Source organism: Falco biarmicus, chromosome 2, assembly GCF_023638135.1.
Source record: "Falco biarmicus isolate bFalBia1 chromosome 2, bFalBia1.pri, whole genome shotgun sequence".
NCBI classification, from domain to species: domain Eukaryota; kingdom Metazoa; phylum Chordata; class Aves; order Falconiformes; family Falconidae; genus Falco; species Falco biarmicus.
The window spans coordinates 59,086,507-59,106,083 of record NC_079289.1 but is presented as its reverse complement, the minus strand read 5'-3'; the positions used below and the strand labels follow the sequence as shown (position 1 = coordinate 59,106,083).

Genomic DNA, 19,577 nt, shown 5'->3' with positions numbered 1-19,577 from the left:
TTAGTTCATGGTGCCAGTGAGAGGCTGGGGTAGTCTCTGCTGACTGTCTCCACTATATCATCAAAAACTTGGAACTGGAAGATTTACTTCTTTTTATTGAGTAATTGTGTTGACCTGAACTGTTTCTGATCATTTTCTCATAGATACTACAAGTACAGTTCTGCTTAGTTTCTGGTTAGCAGCTAAATACCTGGACTGGTAAGAGAGCTGGAGTAATCTAGGTGGGATAAATGGTTTGGTTTTGTTTGGTCCTTTGTGTGGGGTTTTATTCCTCTAGGAGCATTAGGTGGCATAAAAGGAGTCTGCCACTTACAGCCATTTTTTTTTCTTGCTAGAGCCAGTCCCGAAGCCAGAGCTTCCAGAGTTCCAGAGAAGCAAGGCTGTTTGTGCTGAGGTCCCTCAAAAAGGATTTGTTGAGTCACTGCCTGTCAGTTTTTTGTGATCTGTCTAGTATTGTCAGTGTCAAAATCTACGGATTTCCTTAAAGCCCAGCTCCTGGGATCACGTAACATTATAAAAGGTTGTTTCCTTTCTGTCTATTCCAAGTTTTCTTGCATAGCAGAGATGGGGAGAAGAAAAAAAAACACAACCCACCTTGAAGTTGTATGCCAAGTTAAACTCAAAAAATAAGCAGGGAGCATGTCTAGTAAAGACACATGGCTTTGTCATACTGATGATAGAAGAAATGAGCCTGTAAATCTGAATTAGAAATTCCACAGACTGGTCAAGTACAGGGGATTATTTTCTTGTTGCACTGGCTGAAGATCAGTTTTCCAGGCTGCTTCTATTAAGATTTCTGAGTTGTGTTTAATACCACAGATTATGAGGCCTTGCAGTCTGTAGGCTGAACAGGACTCTCACCTTTCTCACAGGGATGATTTGGGGAAAATGTGTTCCCAGAAAACCAAAAGCAGCCATGCATTACTTCTCTTTCTGTCTCTCCATCTCACTGCATTTTATCTTGCAAATAAAATACAAGTGCTTGTGCATACAGTAGAATAAACTATCAGAAAATGCTTGCTATTTCTTCAGCAGGTCCCTGGTTAAATAGGATTCCGGAGTTATGCTTAGATACACTGCAAAAATGAAAGAATTGAAATATTTAGTATGACTTGCTATTTTCTGGTTCAACTGTTCTTAATAATCCACTTCCTATAACTCATGACATTTCTTGGGCATATAATTTGTTCTTTAAAAAAAAAAAAGCAGTAGATCCTCAATTCCTCAATTATATGCTTTTGGTAATATTGTGGTAATATTGCCCTACTTTAATTTCTATTGCTGTTACAGATTGGAGATTAAACTGCAAACAGCAACCTGTTGTGAAAGAGCAATGGAATGTTATAAAAATGTTAAATAATTATTAGTGGTACTGTATGTGTAATGATATTAATTCTTTTGTAGAGCTTCCGTATGAATAAATGTGTGTGCATTCATGCATTCCTATGCAAATAAATATATTTTTAAATAAATAAGGTATTTTATGTATGTTAACAGTGCAAACTTTAGCTTGTATATAATCTTGCTTTATATGGAAAAAATAAAGATTGTTCCTAACTAATAAAAAACATGGAAATACATTTATTTCCTTTTCATAATGAGATTATCCATTCCTCAATCAGTTTTCCTTTCATCCTGGCCATGTATCTTTGGAGTCATGTATCTCCAGTAATATTACTTGTTCATGAAGAGGACTGAAATGTAATTTGCATTTAACAGTTCTCATTTTGCTGGGATTTTATGTCTTTGTAAACAAATCTGTTCAGGCAATGTTGGTGAATGACATGGTTTGACAGTGAGGATTTATGTTAAAACATAAAGATTAAACAATAATACATAGATACATAATGTTCAACTAAGGAATATATTTACTTTTACATGTTTTTGAAGGTCATTGATACATATTTTTCATAGTAAATGCTTTTTGTCAGATAAAAAAAAGCAAACCCTGTGTTTTTTACATCATTAAACACTAAATTAAAATGTAATTAATTATCAACTTCCTTGGTACTTATTTATTTCTTTTTGAGTGCTTTTTAATTTTTTTTTATTTTGTCTTTGCTCCAAACTTAGTGCTTTTATAGTTTCATTCATCACTTTACATTTGTGTGCTAAATTATTAGCACTAATCAAAAAGAACAAGTCACATTTCTGGTGGCTTTCTGATTTATGAATTTAAACCTGCACAAATCTCTGTTCAGTCTACTCAACCCAGCTAAATTTGTGATTTTTTGCAATTTTGTAAAATGTAGTAATGTATCTGTTTATGGTGGTGGAAGTAAAAATTGAGACTGCTGTATTAAGAGATATTTGGGATCTGCTGCACCTGAAACCAAGAAAGGCTTATATGTTGTTCAGCTATCAAAAAAACCTGTGTCTTTGCTCTGCAATGTATCTGACATACCATATGAGAACAAGTCTTATGGGGAGCAGCTGAGGCAACTGGGGCTGTTTAGCTTGCCGAAAAGGTGGCTGAGGGGGGGATCTTATCGCTCTCTGCAGCTGCCTGAAAGGAGGTTGTAACGAGGTGGGTGTCAGTCTCTTCTCCCAAGCAATGAGTGATAGGATGAGAGGAAACAGCCTCAAGCTGTGCTGGGTGGAGGATTAGATTGGATATTAGGAAAAATTTCTTCACCCAAAGGGGTTGTCAAGCACTGGAACTGGCTGCCCAGGGAAGTGGTTGAGTCCCCACCCCTGGAGGTATATAAAAAATACAGAGATGTGGCACTTGGGGACATAGTTTAGTAGTGGACTTGGCTGGGTTAACAGTTGGACTTGATGATTTTAAAGGTCTTTTCCAACCTAAATGATTCTACAATTCTATATATTGCAATTTGTAGTTATCACTATGTAACTGGATAAAATCTCCTTTGTCTCAGTTCATTGACAATGCAATTCATCCATTTCCCTCCACTTTTGAAGCTAGTTAGTAGATGAAAATTTGAATTTTCTTGAAAGTAATGTGAATGGTTTAATATTTTGTACCATTGGCAAGAAAGTAAAAATAAATACAATACAATATGTTCTTGAATTGCACATTTCAAAAGTGAAATGCTGTTGCATATCTAAGAAGAAAAAATATACTACTTTTTGTTGGCTTTTATGTATTCTGACAAGAATTAAATAAAGTTAATAACAAGTTAAGGACCTCTGCCGCTCAGTATTATGGAAGTTTCCTGTATGTAACAATTGAAAATGGAGTGTGGTTTAGGTTTCAATATTAGCATTGCAAATTATGCTGCTATCCTCTCTCCACTGAGCATTACCATGATAGTTTCAAATACTTTTAAAATATATTGTTTAGGTGCTTTTCACATTTAATTCTAAAGTCAGTTTGTGAAAGAAATAGAAGCTGACTTCAAATATTTCAATGCTTTGTGATGCAGTATGCAAGGAGAAAAATATCCAAGATTGTAAAAATAAACATAATGTTTAAACATTTAGTACTAAAAATATGAATAATCTAGGAAAGGGAGTATAAAATTCTTTTTTTGGTAAGTTAGGTGTTGTGTGAAATATATTCAGTTACATTTAGAAAGGTCATCTATGCCCATCCTATCGTGATTTCATTGTTCAGTGACTTCTTCAGAGAAATCTCATTCTTAAAACCCATTTATTTACTGTTTCAAAGGGCAATGCATTAGCTGAATTTTATATGTAAGTGAAATGGTAATAGAATCTGTGACATTGCGGTGCCTGGGTATTTTTTGAATGTAACTAAAGAAAGTTTGGCCTTTCACAGGGCCTCTTTATGGAAGCTAACAAAGTGGAGATTATTGCAAAAATGAGGACACAGAAATTACTTAAGTCATCTTACTTAAGGGATCTATTGCCTAATGTTTTCATTTAAAGATAAATGTTAAGCAATATGTTGTATGTTGTTAATGTTTTACTGTCAAAATTCAGAAGCAAGAAAACACCAGTAGAACTAAGATATTCAGGTATAGGAGAGAATAATATAGAAAATTATTTTATTTAGGTCAAGAAGATTCAGTAAAACAGAATATTTTTTAGGCCTATGTAAAATGAAAAGAACAAATAAAAATTGTAATAGTAAGACTTCTGTAACATGGGACTTCAGACAACAGAACTTTTAGCATTTGGAAGTAAACTTTGAGAAAGTGAATATAGTTGCAAAGATGTTTTTTTGTGTCAATAAAAGATGATGCTTGTTAGGTAACAGTTAAATGCATTAAATGTGACTAATGCTGTCTAAGTAAGCCTGCAAGTAGGGCCCAGCTTCTTCTCAATATTCTTGTGTATAACATCAGCTATTTTAGATACTGAGAAATTATAGATCATTGAATTTTAGTGTATTAGAAGGAACGTGGGTCAACAGTGGAAGGCAGTACTTAGGGAAAAATCTCCCAACAAATTCATATGTTGCAAAATCAGACACTGGATATGTACAATAGAGTCCAGTAGGGAAAGAAATGCAATTTTTAAAATGAAGTTCCTAAAATTAAGCTGCCATACCCATGTAAAAATGTGATTTTGGAACAATGTGTTTTTAAACAATCTCAACCTCCTCCCTTTCCAACAAATACCCTCCAAAAATAATATGGCTGGTTCAGAATACTGTTAACACTTATGCTGTAGACGGCTCTATTAAATACAATTGTCTTGTGAATCTGAACAGATATAAATTATCCCAGCTAGAAGCCAAGTTGCTGTAATTCCATTGACAATCAAATTTTTTTCCAGTAAAACCACACAGCAAAAAGCAAATTTCATGTAGTTTGAAATGTATTGTAAGACCTAGAGACAAAATGTCAGAGCACACAAATGGAAGGGAGCACATTTTGCAGTTAACATAAAAACATTTGCAATACAAAGGCAAGGATGCCAGCACAAAGGGTGTGATGCTGTGCTTTCAAGAAAAGCAACCATTTTGCAAAGCTCTGACCTGCTTTCATAGTTTACCAAGAAATTTCATAAACGCTGTGGAAGAGTGCCGATGACAATGACAGCACAGGAACATAGGAGGACTCTCTGTCTCTCTTAAATGTGCTCTCAAAGCGAGGTTCTGCGGGAGACGAGCTTGTGATATGAGGCATGAACAGACAAAAAGTAGAGTTAAAAATAAACACCAAAGTTGAGTGCCCTGTAATCATCACGAGGACAGAAAAATAAGCGAGCACAGAAAAAGACACCGCATTTCAGAATAAGTACTATTATTACTTACGGGAACAGGGAATAATGGGAGCTATTTCTTTCCTGAGTTCACATTACATCTTTTTCCCCTCTGTCCTGAATAGAGCAAAACTTTCTTTTAAAAGTGTTTTTCTTTCAAGTTCTTAATTAAATTTTAGTTTTCTGGTGTCAATTATAAGATAGTGAAAACATTATCGTTAAGATCAGAGAGCAGTAGCATATAAATGCCCATATTTTATCACTTCCTATTAATAATGAGAGAAAGTAAACCCAACATGATCAGAAACTTTAGAACATCGAGACACCAGGTGACAGGACAGACAAAATAATGAAGAAGTTACGAGTGTATAAAGATTTTGAAAGCAAGAGCTATATCATAAGAACAGCTGAAGGGTTTAGTAATGAGGGAACATTATGGTTTTAGATGCCTATTTAGGATTTTATCACCTTTCAATGAAGTACAAAATTACGCATTTTGAGTTCCCCATCGGCTATGGGAATTCCCCATTTTCTTTGGGAAGCTTGCTTTTCTGCTTGTGTAACATGCATATCAGAGGACCCTGCACTTTTATGTTCTGAATGACAATGCAAAATTTGCTAAAAACAAGGTGTAAGGAGTGTAGTGCGATCATCTGTACTGACTGTACCTGTTAGAGTACTGTTGAAATTAAAGATAAACAGTATGCTTGAGAAGAAGGCAACTTTTGGAAACTGGGAAAAGCATTATAGCAGCATCTGAAATACTTGAAATGAGAATCCAAAAAGAAAATGTCATTTTACATGGGATTTGGTCCCTCCTGGAGCTGAATTGCCTAGCGGAAAATGGTTCTAAAATACAAAGTAGTACTGACACATTTAAGGTTTTTAATACTATCAAGACATGTATCTGGAGTGTCAATAGGTTTCTGTGCAGAAGTCAGTGAAGGGCTGGAGGCTGCCTTGAACTGTGGTCTAGTGGGTGTGCTCTAATCCCATCCATGGTGGGTAGTTAATTAGTAGAGTGGATTCAGCAAGAGAAACTGCAAGAAGCCCAGTCCAAAACTCCAAACAACACTATTGTCAGGTGCTCTTGTGTGAGAAGTCAGGAAAAGCGGCCTTTTACATGTCCCAGACCTTACAAAAGAACTGGGAGGTGGGTCGGGAGTGGGTGAGTCACTCAGTGCTTTGAGTGGGTATTTTGCTTCCCAACTTCACAAGAAACCTAGGGGTTGCAGCTTTTGGGGGGGTTTGACAATGTTTTAATCCTATTATAGATGATAAATGTTTTGGTATTTCAAATAAAGTTTAATAGATGAAGCAGAATGTTATTAACAAAAGCAGATCATAACATCCGTGAGCAAAAAATGACTGTTGGAGCACCAGAAATCTTAAAAAACAAACAAAACCAAAACACACCAAAAAAAGTCTGATTTATTCTGGACCAGCCTGTATAGTATTTTTAGTACTGGAATATCCAAAAGCAAAAACTGCAGGAGAGAAATGCAAAGAATAAAGGGCAAGTAAAACAAAAAGGACCTGGAGCTACCAGTTGTTAACATGAATTTGATGCTATGCTATCTGAGCAGAATGTACCTCTAAATACTGGCTTTCATTTGACTCGCTGAGCAACAAATTTTGTGACAGACTGGTAATTGACTGAATAGTGGAGTTTATTCCCCATAAGAATGTGAGTTGATATGAGACTAACCCACCATTAAGCATTTGCTTGTCAGCTCAAGCAGGCTTGTATTTAGTACCTTTACTCAAAAGAGGGAGTAAATAAATAATGACAGGCAAAAAAGCCCTCCTGTGGTAAAAACTAAACATTAAAACTCCAGTGGATGCTAAGGCATTCATTTTTCATGGTGTTAAAATACAATGTGCATATTCACCATTGTTCTTCTAGCATTGTAAATTCATCTATGTCTTAATACAAAGGTAAAAACCTTAACACCCATATCTAATGAGTTTTCCCCCTTCTTTATTTCTAAAGATATCTGTCCTGGCAGCCTGTGGCGGTGGGGAAGGAGATGCTAAAACCATTCTGTTTGTGAACAGAAAATATTCTTAATTAAAACATAAAGTGTTGTAATTGTTCTAAAGCAAGAGCTGAATTCAGCCTGTCATGAGTTAATGCCAAAGCCATTTTTGTAGACAGCATTCGAGGGAGAAGACATCTTAATTAAACTCCCTTTGTAGAGGGCATCAGAAAAGCTACTGACAGAGTGTGCATGCTAACTGCAATCATGCATCCAGCTGTCACCACTGACAATGAAAAAAAGCAATAAATGCAGGCTGCAAGTGGCTGCTGTCATGCAGGCTGCTGTGGAAAAGTTTGAGAAGCTCTTGCTTTGTCCATTCAGCACAGCATCTTTCAATTTTTAGCAACCACCTCTAATAACTAGAAGTCAGGACAATTCTTTCCAGGGTGGAGCATTACAGGCTTGTCACACTGAAGTGTTCAAAATCAGAAGTTCAGGTGCAAAATAAGATCAGTAAAAATCAGTAGGAGATGTTGAACTGTCCTTTGATTTTGATCCATGATGAAGTTTGCTGGTTTGGGTTCTCTCCCCCCCCCCCCCCCCCCCCGAAGTCAAGGTGTTTAAAATTAAAGAGAAATTGTATTTTTCACATAATCACCTCAGTGTGGTGGCTAGGACTGTAAAAGAACTAGTAGCAAAATATCTGTAATAAAATCATGAGAGCTGGGAACTCTTTGGTTGTCTACTCACACCCTGTTCATTTGTGTTCTTTTGCCATTCCCTTTTTCTTTCATGTGAGAAGAAAAAGGCATGCGGTGTAAAGTAAGGGGTAAGAGTAATTGCTGGTCTGTCTACCACTGCAGTGGGAGTTAAAAAGTATAATGTATCCAGCGTCCATGTGGACAGATAGCATCTGTCTTCTGCTGGTGTTTCTGGGCCATGCTGGTCACTCAAAATGTGGTCAAGAAGAATTCGAGAAACTGATCTGTAAAGCACCTGAAGCTGAGACAGTAATATTGTTAAGTGACAATGGGTAGATAAAATGCTATAGAAATACAGGGAATAGTGAATTTCTCTTCTCTGCTTGCTGACCAGGTGCCTCAAAAAGGACCTGTCATTTATTTTTCTGCAAGGAGAAGAGATAAATTCCTTGCCTGACAGGATTGTCTGCTTCATCTTGGAGATAGTTGCCTTGAGGCTGTATAGAGTAGTCTTTTGACTACAGCTTATTATGGCTAGCATTTAAATTAATGAGTTATTTCATACACCTCCATCACTAAACCTGGGTTGCTTTTTGGCTAAGATCAAAGAAATACCATGTTCATTTCCTAGCTCCCCCCAGGTTTTGAGCACTGTACTGTTGAATTTAGTTATTACTTAGTTTAATTTGTGGATGCAAAGTGTTGGTATATATATTAATATGGTGATAAAGAACTAGTAAAAAATGCATGATCAAATTACTTTTCCGGAATAAAAGTTTTAATCTTGCTAATGACAAGGTAGGAACTTAAGGTACAAAAGATGTTCTTAGGAGGGTGGGTAAAAAGGGGTTTAACAATCCACAGGAAAGAACGTAAAGAGAAAGTTTCAGTTGCTACATTTCATGGGAAGAAAAAGACTTTTCTTTATTAGTTCCCCTTTACTAGTCTACAGAGATCTCCTTTGCACAATGAAAATATTAATTAGTATCACATTATTAATAGTAAATTACAGTTTTCAATGAAACATTCAATTGAAAGAGCCATGTTTTGGGACAGTTTTGTTCACTTCTCTGACAAATGAAACCATTAAAACTATATCAAGTGAGATATGACACATGACAAGGATCCTCTGGTCTCATGCTATAATAGTTATTATTTTGCTGTGTTTGGACTTGAGAGAGCAAATAAATGGGGGATTCATACCCTGCCTCATCTCACATAGCCTGAAATGCTAGCTGAAGTGCATAGCTATCCACCAAATTATTTTTGTTCAGTTATAATTTTGGGTAGCTGGTAAAGCAGGGTTAACTTTAAATAATGCTTTTTGAAAAACATAGACAAATGATTGTGCAATTTATTGTTAGAAAGTAGATTTTATTTTTGAATTTAGAAAAAATAATAGAATCAGTATAAAGAACAACTCTGAAAGTCACTTCTAAGTTTCACGTTTCCCATGAAGCCATAGATGTAAACAGCTGGTGATAGTGAGTTGACTGTACTTTGCCTTCCTATGATACTTCTTTAAGCTAGATATTTATTCATCATTCTTTAGGTACCGAAACTGTTTTTCAAGATACTGATATTTTCCTGTAAATACTTTTAAAAGCTCTAGTTTTAATAGTATTTTTCTAGTATTTTTCTTTTGTCTTTTAAGACACCATTTTAATATGTGTAAAGTATGTTTAAAATCAATTTGGAAGTGAATATTGAAAGCATATGTTGATAGAAACAGTGCCTGTGTAAAAGGAACTCATATTTCATTTTTTAAATTATGAAAGTAAGACAGTACATTTAAAGAAAATACAGTTTTTTCTATTGATAATTTTTAAAAATATTTGTTTCTGAGTATACTTATATAAAGACAGAGAAACTTTTGCCAATGTAAAAAATTACAGGAAGAAAAATTTGCAGTTAAAAGAAAAAAAAGATTGTAATGTGCTTACGTGTTGATCATCAAATGTTTCTATTATTTCCATATCTCCAAAGTATTACAGTGTTAATATTTATAGTAACAGGTTTTATTATATTTACAGTTTAATCTTATATTCTTAATTTATATGGGTTTATTGTTTAATATGACTTTGTAATTTGGATATTCAATAAAAACTTGACATTTCCATAATTGTTTCATGAAACTGAGCCTCTATAGAAAACTTCAGAGCATTTCACTCAGAGGCAGTTTTGTTTATCCGTGTTTATTTTCACCTCCCCTTAGGATACTGTAAGTAACCCAGTGTAATTGATTGTGAGAGCAATTATACATAATCCAAGGAGGATTTTACATTCTGGCCACAGGGTTGCATGGAAATAATTCCTGTCTTCTTTAGATTCACCTGTTCATTTTATTACATATCTGTCTCAAAGTCTTTCTGATTTTAGTTCATTATTGCAGGAGTAAGCATGATAAAACGTAAATGCTTTTAATGCCAATGTCCTCACAATTTTATGTACTGGCTGCCTGGAGTTGAGCCTAATAGTTTATGTTTAACAATATTAATTCCAGTGACACATGGAGGTGGTGCTGTTGATTTTTTTTTTAAAATGCGATGTCCTCTTCCTCACCACTGAACCAGTTCTGCAGCAGCTTAATTTGTGATTTGGGAAAGCACCATCACTGAGATGAATCATAAAGTTGTGGCTTAGCAGCCCCTGCCCAATTCTTGGCAATTTTCTTAAATGCAGAGTATTGAACAGGATAGCTTAACTGTTCAGCTACCTGAATTTCCCATACACTTTTAGCTTACTAAGAGTTTTTTTCCTCATTTGAAGGAGAGTTGTGGCTTGCCCCGACTGTTGGTGTTATTCCCTGGGGATTGGGAGAGGGAAGGTGAATGGTATCGACCTTTAGATTGGTAAAATATTTTCGTAACTCTTCAGATGGGACTGTTACAAATTATTCTACTGGATAAGTCCAGCACTTTGGTAGAGAGTGAAAGGAAACAGAACTTTTCCTCCAAGTATCCTTAAAACTTACATGAAGTATAGTAAGTTACTAACATGTATGAAACAAGTAGGGTTTTTTAAATGTTTTGTTAGTGACTGTAAGGCTCTTTAGTTGTTGCTGAAATCTAAAATTTTTTTGCAGGGCTTAGCTTAATCTTGTTTAAGTCTTTTGACTACAGGTGTTTGGGGTATTCTTTTGTTCTGTGTTTTACCTGTGTTAATTATAATGAAGGATGTTGGAGGCAGAGAACAGGACATGCAACTGGCCTAATAATACTCTGTGGCAAGATTTTTCTCCATCAGGACCCATCCTGTTTTAGTACTTACTTTTAAGACAGCAATGCTGCTTCACCAAACTTCCTCCTACAGTGAGAGAAGTAGGGATAACTCTTGGAAAAAGTTTTGAGGCTAGTGACAAAATATGTTTGTCTTTCAGATCCCCAGCTCAAGGGTATAGTGACCAGGTTATATTGCAGGCAAGGCTACTACTTGCAAATGCACCCCGATGGAAGTCTCGATGGAACCAAGGATGACAGCAGTAATTCTAGTAAGTGACTGCCCCAGGGGAATGTCTTAATCGCACACGCAGACTGCATCACTCAAGTGTGTACGTGCAGACACAGTGTTAATGCCTTTGGAGGGTTTCTGAATGTGTTTTGTCAAAAGGAGGAGGGTTCTGTCCATTTGAAGCCTCATGACCGCCAGTATGGCTCATGCGGGACGTTGGCCTAAATGTATTCCCTCTGAAGGGGAAGGCGTAAATGCTGATGGACCTCAAGGGTGAGATATTTAGGCCAATGGTTGTCTTCTGGTAATTTTATTAAAATGTTAAAATTACATTTAAAATATTTTATAAGTAATATAATATATATATGACATAAATGTCTTATCTTGAAATAAATAACAACAACAACAAAAAGATGGAAACAAAAATTCCTTGAAAATTCTGATCATATGGGCCCTGATTCAACAAAGCGAACAAGTGTATGTCTAACTGTCAAAGTCCTGCTTAAAACACATGCTGAAGTACCTTGCTGAATGGGAGCTAAAGATCCCACAGTCCCAATACCAGCAAGAGTTCCAATGACTTTAAGAGAACTTCTGCCAATGTAGGGACTGTGAAAGTGGCAGTTTTCAAAAATATTGCAAACAAAAGTGGTCTTGAAAATCCATGGGTTGCTGGTTTGATACTGTTTTCCTATGATACTGCCACATATTTTTATTCAGTGAGCATATGTATGTTTGATAACTTCAGCTGCAAATGATAATTAAGGAAACCTATTCTTACTCTAGAAACGGTTGGTTTTTAATTTTCTGTTTAGCAGAGAACATTTGTATTTTGTTTATTTTAATGATAATGGCATATTTAAGTAACATTTCTGTGTGATCTTGAGGTCCATTTTAAGCAATTTTAATATAAAAGTTGTATCTTTCTATTATGCATATGTAAATAAGCCTTTAGTTTCCTCAAAAATTTTGGAATTAGGCTATAGAAATTAAGGGATTTGAGATTTCTGCTTTGCTTTCATTAGGTCCTTTTTTTATCTGTTAATGCACGGCTGTCATTTTTAACACATTTCATCAACAGATAGCATGATCATCTGTTATTGTTTGGGGTTTTTTTAGAATTGATAAAAATAATTTATTAACATATTTTGATGTGTATTTCTCTGCTTGTTTTCCAAGTGTTGTTTTATATCACACATACCCCCTCTTGTTTCTTTTCTTCCCTTCTTCCCTCAGTGTGTCCATCTCTCATGACTGCTTCTGTACTGGGCTAGATAGTAAGACCTTGTACAGACAAGATAATTATTGCTTTTTATAGAAGCTTTGTCTATATGAGGTCCAAGAAATCTGGCTTGGAGTGTGAGTGTTTCTCTCTCTCTCCTTCTCCTTCTCTCTCTGCCCATCTCTCTTATTTTCAGCTTCAGTGAAGAGGTGTGTATGACTGCAACAATTTTGGAATATTTCAATGTTATTTCTGGGGTTTTAAAATCTTAGAACTCTTTGGGCTTAGAATCTTTGCAAAACTACACCAGAGTGCCTTACTTTCCTCTTTTTGCTGTTGTCAGCTTTAAAAATCTTCCTTTATATTGCTTACTATGTCATTTTCCCTTTCTCTCCCCTCTTCCCTGCCTTTCTGGATTTCCATCTGTATGCCATATCTCTTATTCTTGTTATTCCAGAATATAGAATGAATACTCCATATTATAAATATTCTGAAATATAGAAATTGTCTGAACCTAACCAAATACCATATAGCAGTATTGTGTATTTTGGATAAATGCTGTTAGATAACACTGTGCTTTATTTCAACATGATTTTTAGGCTAATACAAGTTTTTTTTCCATAATGGGATGTTTTTCTCTCTTTAGCTGGTGCGATTCACTATTTTTTTTCTTCATTAGTCCAATTTTACAATATTGTTTAGTAAAGACAGTTTAGACCATAAGAACGTAAAATTAATGTTTGCCAGGAAAGCATACAATTTCCACCTTGAATTTTGCAGGTATATATGTATCAACACTATATTAAGAGCTGAAAAGACTGATCCATCGGGTATACTCATGAATATATGAATATGTGCCTGTTTCTTTCATGTCGGTCTTCCTCCTTAGTTCTTATCCCTTCCCACTCTGTTTCCTTCCATTTCCTGTTGAACTTTTTGTTTCCTATTGCTTTTCTTTATTGCAGCATATTTTGTTTTTCCTTTTCTCTTTTATTTTAAAACAGTATTTTTTTTTCCTTGATAGAATTCCTAGTATTTTGATATTTTGTTTTGTGAGCTCCTTATCATTATAATCTCCACCTGAAGCATTCCAGTAAATACATTTTGGCAGTTGCCAGAGGGGGAAAATCCCGATTCTGACCATGGAGCTTTCAGGCTGCCTGTTTAATGTGCCCAGTGGGCGAAAGGATGGACATATATTAGCTGTCAATAGGATAGGTAGAACGCTTACCTTGATAGTGAGGATGACTTCCATTCGAAGTGTGTTTCATGAAAATGGAGGAAATACAGACTGCCAAAGGGTGTGCATCTCTGCCAGCCTTCCACCATCTTCTGCACTATTCACTGTCCCTGAAGCCTGTGAAAGGGTCCTCTTCATGCACTGACCATCTGAGTAGCTGAGTGTTGGAGAAACCTGAGTGAGTGAGTAGCGAATGACAGAGAAGTGATTTCTCTCTTGTCTTCAGCATAAAACTGTTTGAAGCTTAGTCATGCCACTACTTCATGTGCCATAGACAATTTGTTGTGTCAAGCAGTTAGAGTGCTTTAAGTTTAAATTCCCTTAAGTGCATATATCATTTTGTACTCATTTTACATGTATGTCAGTAAAGTTACACGCTACTGGAGTCATAGTGTTATAGAGAGGTAGCACAAAGTCAGATTAAGATGTAGTCTGTTCAAATTGAGTGATTCTGTTCACACCCATTTTATTGTTTGTCTTTAAAGCTTCTTGGTAGTCTCTTTACTGTGACTTTTTGCTTCTATCTGAAGTCAAAATTAGTTTTACCAGTGGTTTCAGTCAGCTGATACAGTGCAAGCCGTTGCTCTGTCTTGCCTTAATTCTGAGTAAAGGGTAGAGTCTGCAGGGATAGATGGCAATATTTGTAATGTATTGCTGTGCACAAACCCTTGATTGAAAAAAGAAAAAAGAAGTGACTGCTTGTAATTGCATCCCTGAACGTACTTTCGTCTGCTCATGTTGGTGGCCAAACTATTAGAACCCAATCTAAATAGACTGATGGGTTTCATGTCATTGTTTTAAAGTTGGGGTTTTTTTGGTATCTTTTCCAAGTTAGTGATGTTTTGTGACAGAGTATGAATTAATACACCTATTGGTTAATGGTGCTGAGGTTCCTTAAATCATATCACCAGACCAAAGCTGTTAGCTTAAATCATCTTGTGTGCAGTATCTACTTTTTTGCCAAACTCAGTGATCTGTGGAAAGAGGCTTTATTACATTGCTTTTCTTGGCTTAGCTGGTTTTCTTTTTCCTTTCTCTAATGCCTTACAGTTTCTGCTTTGGTTTTGTGGCTTGTTGCTAGTGATAGCAGAAGTGACTGTGGTTAAAGCTGTAGGATTAGTTACTGAGGTCCTACTCAGTGTAGTTGTCCCTCTCTAGCTCTAATTTTCCTGTATTTTACAGCAGTTCTTAGCGTTTCTTGGTGTGAACGGAACTTGCTTCAGTGTTGTCCATTGGCCTTATCATTATTAATTTGGAAAAACAAGCTCCTTCACAGAAACTGTAAAGAAATAGAAGAGACTTCCATGTTGTACTTGTGGTAACAAGTGTTACATTCCCCTCTGGTCTTCCTCGCCACCCAAAATGGTTCATTTTCAGGCTTTGGTCTATCTTCAAAGCTTTGTCTCATGAATGAAGGCTGGGTTTAGTAGGAAGACTAATTAATTGGAGAAACAGGCAATTCTGATTCTTTAATTTCGGAGATTGAAACCCTGAATCTCTCAGTGCTATGGCTTATTTTGATTCACCTGAAGAGTGTATCTTGGCCAGCAACCACTGCAAAAATTCAACATAAATTATGATACTTTCCGTAATGGGTGCTAAAACTGATTTTAACACTCAAATGTTGCTATTTGTGCCCCTTAGGAAATTACAGTCATGTTTAAAACAGATTAAAAGAGCATTACTCATTTGTAGCCTTATTTCATAAACAGATGAATGCTAAAGATAACATTACGCAAGCAGCTTTGATTTGGCTGTGCTGTACACATCTTTTGCTTATTTATGCAGCAACATGCTGTACTTCCTTTGTGGCGCTTGGTACCTGGTAGAGTTGCTGTTCAGGAAATCATGCATTCATTTAATATTTCTTTATTTTCATCTTTAAATGCATGATCCTAATGCTGTATTCATGTCTTCCAAACTGAATGTGGAAGTATTAACTTTTTAATGTCTTTCCAAAGTACCTACCACTATCATATTTTGGTTTGAAGATATTAATAAAATAATCTTCACAGCACCCTTGTAAGGTAAAGGAGATAATTAGACAGAAATAATGCACATGAAGATTAAAAAACAACACCTGCAATGATGTTGAATTTGGATTACTGAATGTTAAATTTGGATTACTGAACTGAAATATTTGCAGTCTGATTTTCATACTGTTTTTTACTGCGGTTTGTCTTCAAAGAATTACACAGGCATTTAGTCATCTATTTACATCACCTTTGGGAGTTAGGTAAGCCTGTTTCTCCCATCAGTATCATCTTAGTCAGTATGACAGGATCAATGCAGGCCATGTTCAGCCATACTAAAAAGTACGTTTAAATTAAGTCTTGTGTAACGTCAGGCAGGTAGAATGGGTTTTCTCTGTAAGAAATGGATGAATATAGTATCAACTTCCCTGCACTCATTGCCAATCTAAAAGATGTTCTGATGGAGTTGTCATTTTTGCCTGTAGGCCTGCAGATGGAAATCAAAGAAATAGTTGCCTTGATCTGATTGCAGATTTGGTGCTGTGGGAAGCTTTGTTAACTGACACAAGGGCCGTGCACATGTAGAACAGGTAGCAAATTTATAAGCCTCAACCAACTGGTCTATACCAAGCTTCTTGAGGAAAAAAGGTGATCTGTAATGGCAATTTTCTTGTAGCTACAAGCCAGTTGTATCTAAATAGACTTTCACAAGGATACGGAAATAAGACATTCAGATTTTAAGTTAATAGACATTAAAAAAAGGAAAAAGATATGTGGTGGTATTGTGTTTTGCTTAAGGAAGGAGTTATCAAAATGTGGACTTTAACTTTGGCTAAAACTTTCAGAGGATTAGAATCTAGCTCCAATTTATTCCCGCAAATCCCCTCCACCTAAAAAAATTACCTTTTTCATGCCAGTTGTTCCTGTTAACTGCCCCCCTACCCCTCGCCCCGCCACTGTCTGACCTTGTGTGTGGTGAAGTAGGCTTGCAGGCTTAGGAAAAGGGAGAGAAACCATTTGCGTTACAGTTGTGGGTTAGATGGAATATAAAGCAGAGCTAAGAATGTGGGCACAGTCTCGGCACTGACAAGGTGAAAGGGTTTTACTCATACCATTTTTGACAATTGCCTCACTTGTTTTCCTTGATGTTCCCATGTGTTACAGTTGGATTTGCCAGGCTTTATACTTAAGCATGCAGCGTGGGAGCACAGAGCACCGGGCAGAATTATATTTCCTGGGCTATTCCCGGGTACTCCCCCTCTCAACTCATCTGTGGACTCACTGGGCTGGTTTTAGGTACATGAAAATATTCAGGGACATCACTCCCCACTTAGTTTTGGGTTTGGATCATTGTCTTAAAGATAGAGGGAAGCTGGGGACACAGTTCTGTTTCAGACACATTATCTTTGGCTATGCAGACCTGAAATGCCAGCAAACTCTGGAAGGCTTTCTGGTTTTCTTAAGGCAGGTTCTTATTGGAATGTGGTAACACAGGTGACTCTTAGGAAGGTTTGAAATGTATAATTGGGCGTAAAAGTCCTGCTCAGTAAAGAGTACTGCACAGCCATGTTCTGGAGGAAATTTAATTTCCTTTGGCCAGCTTCAGAGCATGTAAAAACCACATGCTGTGCCTTACTGGTGCATGTTTTGCTCACCTCAATATGAAGCACATTGCTGAGCGTTTATCAATCAATAACTGAACGTAGACTGGCCTCCCTAGTTTCACCCAATATTGAAAGCTGAAATATTGAAATATTTTAAATATTCAATATATATTGAAACTGAAATATTTTGTGGAAGTTACTAAATATTCTGTATGTACAGAATTACAGCATTTCAGATCATGCTCTAAAATTCTATGGTCTTAAAATAATTATAGGATCTCTGACAATCTCTGATTAAAACTTTGCAGTAAAAGATACATTATATGCCCTCCTTCGTGCTTTCTAAATTCACCAACAACTATATGCCGCTCTAGGAGTTTTATAGGTTACATAAAACACTGCCATGTTACAGGGCTCTAATTCTCCTTCAGAGATGGTTTGGTTTTTTCTAGCTTTGCTAGAAAAAAAATTCTTGATAATACAGCAAATTATATCTACGTTCCAGAAGTTTTGACTGAACCACTATGATTTAGAGTTATTTTTCATTAGCAGTTTTCTATGGATGACTTGTCTTTTGTGTTCGCCTCTTCTCTTTATACAAATATTGTCTGTTTTTCCTTCCTGGTGCCCCCTCAATTGTTGCTGCCCTGCCTCTAGCATGGTGTTCAAATCCAGGTTTCCTTCTGGAATTTCTTTCCTTCTAGAAAAAAACCAACTCAACTGCCATCTGAAACCTTAGTTTTGTTGTGACAGACTCCCCCTCCACCACCCACAATAGCAGTTTCTCTGGTTTTGACAGTTTCATTTGAGGGTAATGGCTGATGTTAGTTTGTGGGTTTTTTTTTCTTAATTCCAAATGATATTGAACATTTGAAAGCCCTCAAGTCATGCAGTGTTTAGCCTATTTACTCTTAGGATATCTTGTCCATGGGTGCCATATTTCATTGGTTTACATTTTTTTGTGTGTAGATTAGAGAGGGAACCTTGTCTGTACTTAGTATGTTGCTAGTGAGCAGCTCAGCAAGATCCTAGTATGGTAGAGACTTTTGGAAACCACAGAAATGAAAATGCTATATATTTGTACTCATTCTTGTCTGATGTTATCTCTTTTGGTCTTCTTTGTAAACCCATAAATTTGTTTTCTGTTCTACCAGAGCTGTTTTGAATATATTTTTCTTTCTACAGCTGTAGGAAGTGCTCTGCTTTATACTGGCTTTGTACATTCCTAAAAGGATCTTACGTTATGTATTCTTTTTCTGCATGGCAATGTTGAAGGAAAAGCTTTTTTTCCCCCATCCAGTTCTATCTCTAAATTCTAATAGTCAACCTATGGTTTTTTGTCAGTTGTAAAGATTTTATCATCTTCATCATAAACTTTCTGTGGCTTTTGTGTCCTTTCACAAACCAGGAATTTTCACAACCTGAGAAAATGTACTTATCCACTGCAATTACATGACCCCTTTTCTTTTGATTTGGGCTTTACCTCTGGCGTTCTGGTTACAGATAGCCTCACAGGTGACACTTGCAGGTCACACCGATGGATGTCCTTCCTAAATTTTGAGGAACTCACTATAGGTGTTACTGTGTTCCTGAGACCTGGGTTGGTGGAACCATGGTCCTCACAATCTGTGTTGAACACACAGGTTGTGCTTTTGGTTTTCATCTAAGGACTTGTGAATCCTTGACTCATCCACAGTGGAAAAACACTTAGCATGAACTCTGGCTCATCCAGATCTTTTCTTCCAAGACTGTTTGATGTGTGCTTTGTGTTTGATTTCCTAGTATGAGTCAGTAAACTTTAGTAAAGGTGTGTGCTGTCATATTTTTAGAAGAATTGGTCAGTGTCTGCTACTTAAATAATTTTTTTGCTGTTGTTCTGTGGTGAGACTGGTAAACTCCGGCTCTTCGCACTGGTCTTTTTCAGACACTAATCAAAGCTGTGGTTGGTTTTGTTATTACAGAGGTGTATACCATTGCTAGAGTATCTGCTATTAGCTGTTTTAAAAATTATTTTTCTTCCCCAGAATTTCAGTATTTGAACATGTTCTATATTCACTCAATAGCATTTATACACATTTAGAGTCAAGCACATATTTTGGTGCTTTTCTGAACAATGATAAGCCTCTGCCATTCCCTGAGGTCTGTGCACTACTGCTTGTATCAAATATAGAAGAAGAATCATAGAATCATAGAAGATCTCAAGTTGGAAGGGACCCATAAGGATTCATCAATTCCAACTCCCTGCTTCTTGCAGGACTCATCATTCCAAAGC

The 19,577-nt window shown here is 36.3% G+C and overlaps 1 protein-coding gene across 2 annotated transcripts in view; it reads left to right on the top strand.

The window, feature by feature from the left end:
* Nucleotides 1–19,577, top strand: part of FGF14 (fibroblast growth factor 14) — a 415,441-nt gene that overhangs the window by 298,879 nt on the left and 96,985 nt on the right. For both annotated transcript variants that reach the window (XM_056329621.1, XM_056329622.1), the window contains exon 2: nucleotides 11,196–11,306. In XM_056329621.1, the coding sequence (XP_056185596.1) occupies nucleotides 11,196–11,306 (111 nt within the window). The remainder of the gene's footprint in view (nucleotides 1–11,195; nucleotides 11,307–19,577) is intronic.